This window comes from Erithacus rubecula (assembly GCF_903797595.1).
Source record: "Erithacus rubecula genome assembly, chromosome: 2".
NCBI classification, from domain to species: domain Eukaryota; kingdom Metazoa; phylum Chordata; class Aves; order Passeriformes; family Muscicapidae; genus Erithacus; species Erithacus rubecula.
Genome location: NC_136685.1, coordinates 58,602,328 through 58,614,908, shown reverse-complemented (window position 1 = coordinate 58,614,908; position 12,581 = coordinate 58,602,328). Strand labels below are relative to the sequence as shown.

The 12,581-nt window shown below is 37.5% G+C and overlaps 1 protein-coding gene across 2 annotated transcripts in view; it reads right to left on the bottom strand.

The window, feature by feature from the left end:
- Window positions 1-536: 536 nt before the first annotated feature.
- SNX9 (sorting nexin 9) overlaps window positions 537-12,581 on the bottom strand; it is a 61,435-nt gene continuing 49,390 nt past the window's right edge. For both annotated transcript variants that reach the window (XM_079297967.1, XM_079297968.1), the window contains exons 14-18: window positions 7,686-7,762; window positions 6,630-6,719; window positions 5,127-5,241; window positions 3,602-3,693; window positions 537-2,291 (exon numbers count right to left, since the gene is read on the bottom strand). In XM_079297967.1, coding sequence (XP_079154093.1) covers window positions 2,244-2,291; window positions 3,602-3,693; window positions 5,127-5,241; window positions 6,630-6,719; window positions 7,686-7,762 — 422 coding nt within the window. In that variant the 3' untranslated portion in view covers window positions 537-2,243. The remainder of the gene's footprint in view (window positions 2,292-3,601; window positions 3,694-5,126; window positions 5,242-6,629; window positions 6,720-7,685; window positions 7,763-12,581) is intronic.

Below are 12,581 nucleotides of genomic sequence, written 5' to 3'. Positions count from 1 at the left end.
CTTTGCTGGTTTGCAGTCACTAGCACTATTATACCATGCAGTTGGGATCCCTGCTTTATGGAAGACACATGGACACTTCCTCATTCCTCAGGTGGCCCGTGCGTAAGCTGGTGAAAAGCTACAGGAAGGATTTGCCTCATACTGCATACATCCTGTTAAAAACCAACATGATGATTTCAAAGAAAAAGATAAAATAGTCTGGTGCATAAACATAAATATTTATTATCAGTTTAACTTCATTTTGCTAGAAATCTTTAAACAGTTTTTTTGTTTTTGTTTTTTTTTCCCAAAATGTTGCATCTGACACAGTTCTACTGTCATAGCATCCCTGCACTGGGAATGCAGAGCTTACACTTAAGATTCCAAAACAATCTATTCAAGATAAAGAGCTTTCAACTTTAGTGCATAAGGAGTTATTTAAGGATTGGTAAAAAGAACCCCCTTCCCCCTCCCAAATGAAGAGTCTGTTACAAAGAGATTTCATTACCAAAAAGTGAATATACAAACGCTAAAAAAATGCTGGCTTGAAAAAGTGATTTCAGAATTTACTGTACACATTGTAACAATTTATTATATAAGCTGCTTCTACATGCAAGCAGATCTTACATTTGGTGTAAAACATTTATACACATTCTTTACAATTTGTACATATTTAAATGGCTGTATCAAACAACACTGTGCTATGGAATTTTGGAAGCAAAGAACTAAAATTGGGAGGAGAAAACAACAAGGTTTATAAAAGGTGAACAAAACTTGTGACACTGAGAAGCATCTAGACTTAGGCTTAGTCTTGTTTGGTTTGGTTTGGTTTCAGGTTATTCAGGCAGACCCAGATTTTCCTTCTAGCACAAAAAAGTAACACCAATGCAAAACAGAGTAAGGCAACTATTGAACCGGCAGACTATACCCGTCACTTAGAATGGCTTATTGGTAAAATGCCTTTTTTAGTTGTTGTTTTTTAAAACTAAAATATTTATTTTCCAGGCACATTTTAGCAAAAAAATGCATTTTGGCTTTCCTTCTTGCCTATGGCAAGAAATGAATTATTGTACTCGGTGCCCATTGTGAACACAGTTGGTGGTGGCTTTTTTGGTTTGATTCTGTGAAAAGCCAAGGCCTCAAATGGTATTTCAGTAGTATGAAAGAGGATACTGAGTCACTTGACAAAATATGATCAAAGAACAGAGTTTGTGTTATAACTAATGATGTTATTTAGTACTTTTGTCACCTTTGAGTTTGCATAACGAGGCAACAAAAAGTTAACCTGAACCAATAGCACACCATACTACTACACAAAGACCTGAGCTTAGTTGGAATTTGGGGATGTCTACTAGTTGGGGTTAGATGTGGCAGTGTCCCCTCTGCTGAAACACTACAAACTGTCAGAGGGGAAGCTGGCCCTTACAGCACTGAGAAACACCAGTGCCTTATGGCATAACACTGGGGGTGTCAAAGTGCTGGTATGGAAAATTGCTTTTCACACTTTCCTGAATGGCTCGTTCCTTGTTTGTCTTCTTACACAGTGCATAGTGAAAAAGTGAGCCTGACATAAGCTCTGAGGTGGTGTGCCACAAGAACGAGTTAGAAGGAAAAAGAAGAGAGGGAAGAATGATTTCTATTTACCAGAAGTCATACTGGGACCAGGATGCCATGGCTGCATATGGGAAGCAAAAACCTAAGAACAAAGCGTTCATTCAGGAGATTATCACAAACATGTGCCAGAAACATACATGAATATAATTCCTCCTGGTTACTGAATCACTGGAGAGCTCAACTGAATACGAAGAGAATTAAGTAATTTTCTTAAGTTTGTCTGCTTTCCCACTAAAAAAAAAAAAAAAAAAAAAAGCTACAAAAGTGTCACTCTGGTGTTGATCCAGAGTTTTTGGAAGAACATCTGACAGACAAGTCTTTGTGAAGTCCATGGCAACATATCAGTTTGATAATTTAGATCCCTATAACTGACAGCATTACCTAGCTGTTTTTATTTAAATAATGATACAAATGGGAGAGCTTTCAAGACAGGAGAGCCTTACTGTATGATTTAGGCTGATAAAGTAAAATTTTAAATAATACTTTTTATAACAACTGATTCTTATTGGTTTGGGGTTTTGTGGGATTTTTTTTTTTTGTTTTGTTTTGGTTTTTTTTTTTTGCAAAGGCTAACAAGGTTTTATTAGCATTGCCCTCACATCAGGAAAGCACTTTGGAGTTGTTCTTTATTGTTGAATACTCCTTATTCTCTACATCATAGGAAAGCGGCTGAGTGCCTGCCTCAGCTTCTGTGCAATCTGAAAAAAAGAAACAGAAGATATTTAATATGCAATCACTTTACACTGTGCAGAAATATGATTGCAGACTAAGAAATGAGGTGTTCCCTCATGTGATGAAAAAATGCAGGCATTATTGTGGGTTTTGCTTATGCAGGACTCTCAAAACATTCCATTATAAAGACTTCTCACATATACACTTTCTGCCTTGTTAATTTGTACTTTCACTGCTCCAGTTGTGTTGAAGAGAGTATTTTAGGTAGGGCTGCTATTCTGCCTGTTTATCACTGTACCAGAGAGCTACAGCAACAAAGCCAGATTTTCCAGGAATCCCACCTCCCTGCTGAAGCAAGGCTGAAACATCAGAACAGAGCTCCTGTGCACGTCCCACAGTTCTCATGGTGGCTATGACCCCAGTGTGAACATGAACTGGGGGAGAGAGGATTGGTACAAGAAAACTGGTGAGACTGCAGCCAGAAGGATATAAACAGACTGGACAAGAGGCTGAAAGAAGGTAAGGGGAAACCTAAGCCCAACCCCACCAGATGTGTCAAGGAAAGCAAGCAAAGTGACCTGATGGGAGGCCTACAGCTGTCACCCACTAAAGATTCCTCTGAAGCTCCACTAGCAACTTTTTCTACTGTGAAGGGGCACCAGTTACTTATGAGACTCTTATTAGTGGTAGAAGTCAGGTTCCAGCACGTTCAAACTCAAATGTTTTACCAGCACATCAAATTAGAAAACTTGTTCTTGGTTTACTTTAAAAAATCACAAGGAATATATGCATAAGAACACTGTTAAAAAAGAACTATAGTGGCAGGGAGAGTGCTCAGGTTTAACATATTTAATGTCATCTGAAACGCTTCAGTCCCTCCTGCCCCACACTTGTATACATCAGGCTTGTATGCATCACAAAAGCTTCCCTTCTCAATCCCATTCTATGGGAGGAAAGTTTTATTGAAATGTTTTACTGTTCTGTTCAGTGCAGCAGGCCTTGCTTACTGCACATTGGAGAACTAAAATTCTTTGTAATCCTAGTACATTGGTTGGGGGGGGGGGAAATTCAAGCTATCAACAATATGGTTTCTGAATAGTGGTTTTTAGTTCCACTAGGTTTAATGCACCAATCATGTACACAGGACAGTATCTATAGGAAAATATTATTTGAACTCATTCTTTCAGTTTTCAGATTTTTTTACAAGTCCTTTTACAGTTTTTTGTACAATTTTTCAAATATCAGCTCTGTGGGAGATGGATTAAACCCTGTATTTGCTATGAAAGTAGCAGCACAGTACATGCCAAGCAAGCAGAGCTGAAGCCCTGTCCCTTACCGTTTCGTAGAACTGTGCCTGCTGCTCCAGATAGAGACGAATGACGCTGTTGTAGTCATAGATCCGGTTACTGTGGAAGTGATTCATCTCAGCTGCAATCAGACCCAGGAGACTAATTATTTCACACAGGCATTTATAATTAGGAACAGTTTCACTCAGTTCAAGTTAGTTACTCTGCAGCAAGCTCAGTGTCCAGCCCTGCCAGCAGAGTTACTTTTCTCATGCTTCCACAACCTGTTCTTCCTGCAGCACCCAAGTTACAGTGGAGCTGTTTGTCAGATTGCTAGGGGGTCAATTACATACCAACCAAGCCAAGTATTACAATACTCAGGTGCACAAAGATTTGATGAAAAAATACAAGCAGAATTTTCTTCTACTGAGGTAACTGTTCCTTCCTGAAAGGTTTCCAACAGAATTTTGGCTAGGACATTCAGATTTCCAAGGATATGAATACCAAGATGTAAGCCACAGCTGTAAATATTTAGCTTTAAAAAAATATGAGAACAAAAAAAAGACACAACCGTAGTGTCTGACCCGTTCTTGACTTAGGCTTCTTTCAATAGACACCTGAGAAACAGCATTACTGAATCTGTAGCACTTAACACACCTTGTACCAATTTCTACATCTCTTCTCAGACCACAGCTTCTGGCTGGAAGAAGTTAAATATATATTTCAGGACATCAGTGGAGGGAAAAGAAATATTTTACGTTGTAAAAGTCATCCTAGAGATCTCTTCCACAATTACCACATATAAAACACAATCCTCTTGCGTCACTGTGACTAAGAAGAAGGGGGTGGTGATTTTTCTTAGTTGTTTTATAAATCAATTTTGTGTGCTGCTCTGACTTCATCACATAATATATTGAGAACTTTGTATATTGGCTTTAAATCATCTAAAAATGATGTAAACCCTCAGTAATGAGTAATCTCATTGAAGTCAGTAACAGGATGCACTTAATGGCTTGATATCCTGCAGGATTGAGCCCTGACTCCTCACTTCCCCAGTTTTTCTAGTGCAGCGTGCTGCACCTTATATTTACAACACCTCTAACCTAAAGAGGAAAATGTTCATTCAAAAAAAACCCAGGAAATAAAGATATTATCCAAAAGAACATGAATCTCAGCTGAGAGATGGATTATGTCTGAATAAACTAGAAGTCAGAAAACCACTTCTGCTCATGATGACCTTCTTCTTGCACCAGGGTCCATGCTTTTAATTTGAGACATTATCACTTCCAAATCAAAGAATCAGCCTGGGGTAGGTGTTTTAGGGTTTTCAATTGCATTTTCAAAACATGTGCCTTTTGCAATAGCGATATGAGATTAAAAAATAAAAAAAAAATGGGGGAAGGCAAAATAACTGCAATTTAGAAAAATCTAAGCAGGTCACAAAAAAGCCCCCACAAACAACCCATGCCCAGGTTTTCTTCCTGGTAGCAAAAGATTTTCTTTCAAAGTATGCTGCTTAACAGAACTCCTTCACATGTCTACGACACTGCCATTTAAGCTCAGAATTTGGTTTACCTTGTAGTGCATAAGCCATGGTGCTCACACGTTTCACCATGTTCTGTTTGTCTTGTGGCGTTATTTTACTGGTTGCAACTAACTTGTCACTTTCCTTCACTCTTTCTATTGCTCCCTGTAGAAACCAAATGCAGAAAGGTTAAAAGAATAGTCAACTTAGGGGTCTTCACAGTAATCTAAAATGCCACTAGCTACATTATGAGCTTGCATTCAGTACACATAGTTACACAAAACCATTGATTCTACCTTCTCACATTTTCATCTAAATTTTGTTATTTCACTTCATTGCTTTCAAGAGTCCTTGCAAAAAGTGACTTCATACACAGGCATGATCAAAGTCATCAGCAAATTGAGTTTGGTACTGACAGCAATACACAAGGATATATACAAAAAATACAAATGGACCAAGTTTCAAATTACAAATGACAAACATTACTAATATCCAAAAGCCTGTAGAACCTTATTTGCACATTTTACAAGACAAAAAACCCTTTTTCAAGAGACTACAACTCATTGTATTGTACAGCCATTGATTCAGGAAAATCCTTGAGTTACATAAATAACAAGCACAAAAAGATATGCCTCCCCTACACAATGTAATAGTGCCAAACAACATGCAAGAGAATCTATTCTAGCAGTAGGCTTATGTTTCAAGGTTAAAAACATTTCTTCTTCTTTTACGGCATTTCCCCCCAATGATTCTGTGGGATGTGGGACTATAGATGTCCTGAAGAAAGAATACACAAATCTGATATGCTTTTAAGTTTGTTGCTCTCAGAGGCATGTTCTTATGTTCTTGTTCTATACATTCAGCACTTCAAGTGATCCAAAAAGCCCCAACCCCACATATTTTGCACTTGTTTTAATATTTCACAATATTTAGTTTCCTGAAATACATTGCAGCAGACACATGATCATAAGGAAAACTCTATGAACAAAAAAAAACCCAAAAAGGCAGAACACCCAAAACTATACACCATGGCTTTCGTATTATAGAGAACAAACTGGTTGATTTTGTTGCTGATAGTTTGTTTCTTTGTTTTTTCTTTCCCCCAGAAATGTTAGACCTTAGCTCTGGTCTCTGGTTTTTGATATTAAAGAAACTTCTAGGCAGTGCATGATTATTTAATACATATCAGCAAGCCAGCCCTGCAACTGCCCCTACACAAATATTTCTACAATACTCGTATAGTTTTATTATCACATAAAGCTCAAATATTACAAATTTACACTACTGCTATTCACCCCACTGAGACAGGAAGTCAACCTGAAGAAAATCATGAACCTTCTACTGCTCTACTATAGCAGAAAGTCATTATATTCTTGACAGAAATTCTAGCTTTCCCTCCCTCTAAATACTTCTTATTTTAAAAATCAACACACCAGTCTCACAGCAACTTCTAGTGTTTCAGCAGCAGGGGCCAGGCTGCTGCACAAATGCAGGGACCACTTTTGCTGCTGTGCCCACTGCCCAGCACTTAAAAAGAAAGATTTTTCACATACCTTATGAGCTGCTATGATGTCAGGGAAGCAACCAAGAAATCCCTTATATTCATGATTTGTTTCCATCAAAAAGTGAAGATCTTTCTTTGGCTAATGAACAAAGCATAAACGTTAGTAAAGGTATCTGTGGCAAATTAACATCACAGAAAGAAACTATGATGCCAAGAAAGGGCAAAGGGGAAAAAAGGGGAGGAAACAATTGAAAAAACCCAAACCAAAATATTGTTTATGCAAGTTTTTCATATATGAAAAGGGTTTTTAAAAAATATAAGCTTTTAAGAGTAAGGCATGAGCATCATTGTGCAGATGCCTCTGTTCTTTGTTTCATTTAACACTAGCTCATGAAGTGAGGGGTTTCGCCTTCAGTTTTCACCAAAGAAGAGTTTCCAGTACAGTCTCTTGTTACACTACAAATATGTACATGCAGAGGTGCATCTCCTTAGCTGTCAATGTGGAAAGGTGTTTTAAGAACTTTCAGACTCAGTCTTGAGATAAAAATCTGCATTCTGGAGACTTTAAGTGTAGCATGCTAAACATAATTGCATATCTTGAATACCAATCAAGGTTTATTTAAGCCAGATTTTTACTGAAGCAGGCAACCACATGTCAAGGCAGTGGAACAAGTTCAATACACAGGTATTTCCCCATATGGAGCAACAGTAAAATCTGGATCCTGTAGACATTTGGGGAAGGCAGAAACTGATTAAATGATTAAATATAATTCTTTTGTAATGAATACCGCTCAGACATTAGAAAATTAACATGTTTAAAGAGAAAATAATCATTTTAGTATTTTAGAAACCAGAATGTGAGCTTTCTGACCGACATAAATGTCCCCTCATCACATTCACTCTGAGCTGACACAGAGTAAAAAAGAAGATGAAAATGCAGCATTTAAATCATGAAGATGTAAAAGTTTTAATAGCAATTTCATCTAATTGGTCTGTAGCACTGGCAGTTATGTTTTAATCGAAGAGGAAAAAAGAAAAGTCAGAAGTAATTCAAATATGTGATATGTTTGTACACACTACACCATTGCATTCGTAATACTCCTACCTGATCTGCTACAAGACTGGCAATTTCTTCATAAGTTTTCCCTGCTTCTGTTATTGCTCCATTGAGATCAGATTCTCCTAGAAGTAAACATCAGTGTTTGAATTACAGTAAGTCAATTGCAACAAGAAACTTGCCTTGTTTCAAGGCAAATTTATAAAATAGCCTATTAACAATAATAAATTCCTAGCCATCCTTTTATAACCAGCAGAAATAAAGAATTATAAAAAAGCATTAAAGGAGGAATACTGAAGATCTTGTAGAAAATTAATGGACTACCACAGTACTAGCACTACTTACTTCCACATTTAATAATTTCATGCAGTTTAAATACACAGGTATTCCTCCACATGGGGCAACAGGAAGTTTACCAGGATGGAAAGGAAGGAAGAATGAGGAGGGTTACAAAAGATAGATTGGCAAAGTTGATGTGCTACTAGCCCTGGGCTCTCTGACAGTCCTGGACCACAACTGTTCAAAGATCCAAGAAGCAAAAGGAGGCTCAAGTAAGTTTTTTTCCTTGACAACCAGACTTCTGACCCTTTAGGGAACTCTTAGATAATATTTTCAAGCTCTGTAAAAATCACTGGTTTTGAAAGTGATTTTCTAGCTTTCATCCTCACATGAAACAGATCAAAGGGCCCTACAATCTACAGACATCACCATAAATCCTAAACTAAACACCACATAACACTGTATGACTAACAGGACAGGCTACGTGGGACAAAGATGGAAACAAGCCTTACATTCTTGTATGTTTCATGCCACTTCACCTTCCCATCCATGCTAGCTTGTCCAAAGCACGTAGCCAACAGTACAGAAAGCAAATTGAAGTAGAGAGTAGAAAGGCGAAGGTATAGTTTGCAAATATCAAACTTTAGTTTAAGGAAAAAAAAATAGTTTTCTTATGCTTTCAGACATATCTTGATATTAGGCAGTGGTTAGTGTTTTATGAACTTTTTTATTTTATTCTATAGATATGAATCGGTGACTTAAAGGTAAAGTAACATACATTTCATTAATGATTAATCTCAACATTAAAGTATCTTGTTTTACTACAACATATGGTCTAATATCCATTAGAGATTTATTACATAGGATTCCTTCATTTTAGCATGTCCTAAAGGAAGCAAGGTAATGACTGAATGTTGCTTCAGTTCTGTCAATCAATTCCTACTTTCCATTAGACTGGTTTCATAAAGTCAAGAAGCTGTGAGGCAAAGTGACCAGTCCTAAGAACTAATAAGTCCAGTAATATAAACACTGCTAAACAAATAATTCTTTTTCTCCTATTCAGGCCTGTCAGGATAAAATAAAAATAAAACCAACACTAATTTCCATTGTGAGGCTCAAGAGGTACACAATTCACAAGATACCTTCATATTTTTGTAAAACAAAAAAAAAAATTGGAGGGTGATCAATTTTATAATTCCAGACTTAAGTATATTCAGTATTTCAGAATTCTTTTGTCTGCTCAGAGGTAACCTTGAAGTAACTGCTGCTTAGGCAACTGACTCTTAGATTCTGGGATAAAACATGGTAGGGAAAGTTACAGTCTTCTATGATATTATAAAATGGACAGCAATATCTAGACCTGCCTGGCTTCTGACTCTGAGTATGTATATTTAAGTTGAACAACAAAATCCTCCCATTTTGTGTTGAGCTCACTCAAGGAATCTTCAAGGATCAGAGCTTCAAAGGATCTAGACAAACCCTCCCAACACCAGTAATCTTTTATTCTCAACTTCTCAACCAATACAAGGCTGGGAGTTGCCTTCTTAACTTAGTCTGTGAAAACTGACTTGGGTCCCAGTGCAAGGATACATCAGCACGTCAGAGGTTCTTTTAATTAATGGAATAGCAGAAAGCCCCAAATGTTGATAACATTTTTAACAAAATTATGTTGGTGTTCAGTACATACATGCCCAGAATAAACAGAGGGGGCCTAAAAGCATTGACTGAAGGTAGCTATAAAAAGAGCAATTAAAATGGCCAGTAATATTCCACAGATATTTCAACCCAACCACAAGGAGAAACAGGTATTTTCATTGATTTAGAGGCTGCATACTGTCACAACGAGATGAAGGAACATGTAAAACCATGAGAAGCCTTTTGGAGATGTTTAATAGAGCATCTCTTAGCAGTTCAACTGCTTGGTAAATGCCAGTAATAATCATTTCAGAAGGAATACAGCAGATATATTGGGGTAAGTAATACTGCAAGTCTTGACTGGGACACATTAATTGTTTTGGTCAAGAAGTATTTTTGTTTTCTTTTCTTTCAAAGTACATTTTAATATAATTCAGTAGGGAAAATCACAAAGTTTGATGTACTAGTAGCAAATACTTGCAGCAGAGTTTTTCTTGGTAAGTACACCTCAAACTGATACGCTCAGCACACAAGCAGCTTGTAAAGCAGGATTTGCCTGTTGCTAGCTGACAGGATAGTGAAACTTGCACGTAACTGCCTAACAGAATTCCTGAGGGGTGATGTAGGATTAGGAGATCTTACTATGGTTGAATGGCATAACAGTCATTCACATTTCTTAATATAGGAAAAAGACTCCTCCAGATTTGGTGCCGCAAAAGAGAAGCCATGCTATTTAAGGCTGTGTTAACCTTAGAGTATCCTATGATACAGTAACATAGACAACACATTGCCAAGCTGCAGGACACTTCCAGGCATGTTCTGGTACTGTCCAACTTTGGACCAGGATCATGCTTGCAAAGTGTGCATTCTTGGAACCAACTGGACAGTATATAAGCCCTTAGCCAAGTTAAATCAGAACCTCTCAGTGTGTCCATAATAGTTTTAAAGGTACCCTTGCCTCTGGGGACAGAGGCAAATACTGGGGGACAGATCCACAAACTCACACTGGGGCTGACAACAAACAGATAAGGCCCATTTTGTAGCATGAGAAAATGAGCTATAGTGAGTCAAATTAACAAGTGTATCTTGCTAGAAATTAGAAGAGAAGGCAGTAGACATCACCACACATAAGGCTTTGCAAAGCAAGCAGGCATCACTGATGAAAGTGCTACAGACAGCAGACACCTCCCATCCTAACTATACAAATGAACCAACTAACAGGAAATGCAGTATGTCAGAAGTCAGCTACCAATAGCTAGAAATTATTGTGTCATCAAATCAGTTAATGCAATCTTCAGTGGACTATATGCTAAAACTTTCAGAGCACTAGTATTACAAAAAATCCAAACAACCAACTCAATCAAAACAAAAAAAATAAAGGATGAAGAGATTCAGCTCCCAACAGAAACTGAACTGAGTGTCCTTAAGCATGGCTGATTGAGTCATTCCTCTCTACTGATAGTCCAGAAAAATCATACATCATAATCAGCATAGCTACTACTTCATTGGAAGCAATGTGTCTTCTTTTAAATACCAACATCTGGAAAGCTTTGCCCTATCAGTTTAAATCCAGGTGCTGAGATCTCTTGCAGAGAATCTGCTTAATCCATAGATCTGAACCTGATGGAATAATCAAGTTAATCCATACAGGCAGGACAGAGTGAGAGAAGCAGTGAGAAGCCATTTAAAGCCACATCTGCACCATACTCGCTCTCTCTGCCTGGGAACTCAAATTAAAAATCAAAGAATCTCATATATTATTACTTTGGAAATAACACAAGGGTACAAGTTATTGAAAAGAGCAAAATATGTGGAATCAACGTACAGGCATCTGTAGGAAGGGCACTTTTCTCAACAAGACATAGGTGCAACCAGCTGTGATTGGGCAAAGACAGATATGGTTACCTTGCTCCCAAACTATTATGGGATCTGCTTTTTCACACCATTCAAAGACACTAAAATCAAATTGAAACTTTTCTTTCCAAGACCAATCTGTAATTTTGTATCCTAGCTTTATGACATCCTGTTTCCCTTTACCTGGCATGTGCTAGAGCCCAAGCAATTTTCAGTCCTTTCTCAAGACTTCTTGCTACAGATTTTATCCAGGCAGGATTTACAGTTTTCTAACCCATGCTAAGAATACATAACCACGCAAATCCCCTATTTTATTCTCACATCCAAAAGTGACTTTTTAGGCAATATGCTATGCTCAATTCTAAGCAGTCATCCTGTTGAGCTACAGGAAATAGATGAGAAAAAACTATGGGGACAATGCATATTTCCAATACTTCCAGCAGCAGAGAATCTGTGTTTCAGAAGGTTGCATTTTAGTACATCGTTTATGGGCCAAAATGTCTTAAGATTATAAAGCAAGAGATAGATGAGTAGTCAGAGTTAAGTACTGATCAACTGAAATTTCTAAGATGGAAACATTTCAGGAAGCTTCTATGCTATAACATTTAAGATTTTAGATCACAGTAATTTTGCTATCAAGTCTAGAAAGAAAAAAAGGAGAATCGCAGGGAAAACTGACTCAACAGGCATTCCTTGTAAATGAGGAAATATTTACCAATTGTCTGGAAAACATTAATAGAGCTTAACATATCAAAGCAGAATTTAAAATTTGGTCTAAAGACTACATTTTAGGAAAACTTTGAGCAATTGATGCTCTCCTTTTCCCTCCCTCAACTTTCATACCAAACACAACAAGCTCTTTTTTAGGGCTCTTGAAGGAGAAGTAAAGGTGAAGGACAAGAAAAAGCTACAGTAGCCAACCCTCCAGCCCACATCATGTATTTAAACATTGTAGTAGATTCTCCATCATCCTGTGGAGTTGTTGTATATGGAGACACAATAGTCCTGTGACAGCTCTCTTCAAGGCCACATGTTTTCTCCTTTCCCTTTGATGTCATAAAAATGCTACAGCATGTTTGGTCAGTCAGGTCAGTGGCCAGATTACACACTAAGAGATCAAACTAAACTCTTCCACCACCACTAACACACCACATGATTATACAGTGAGAGAAGACA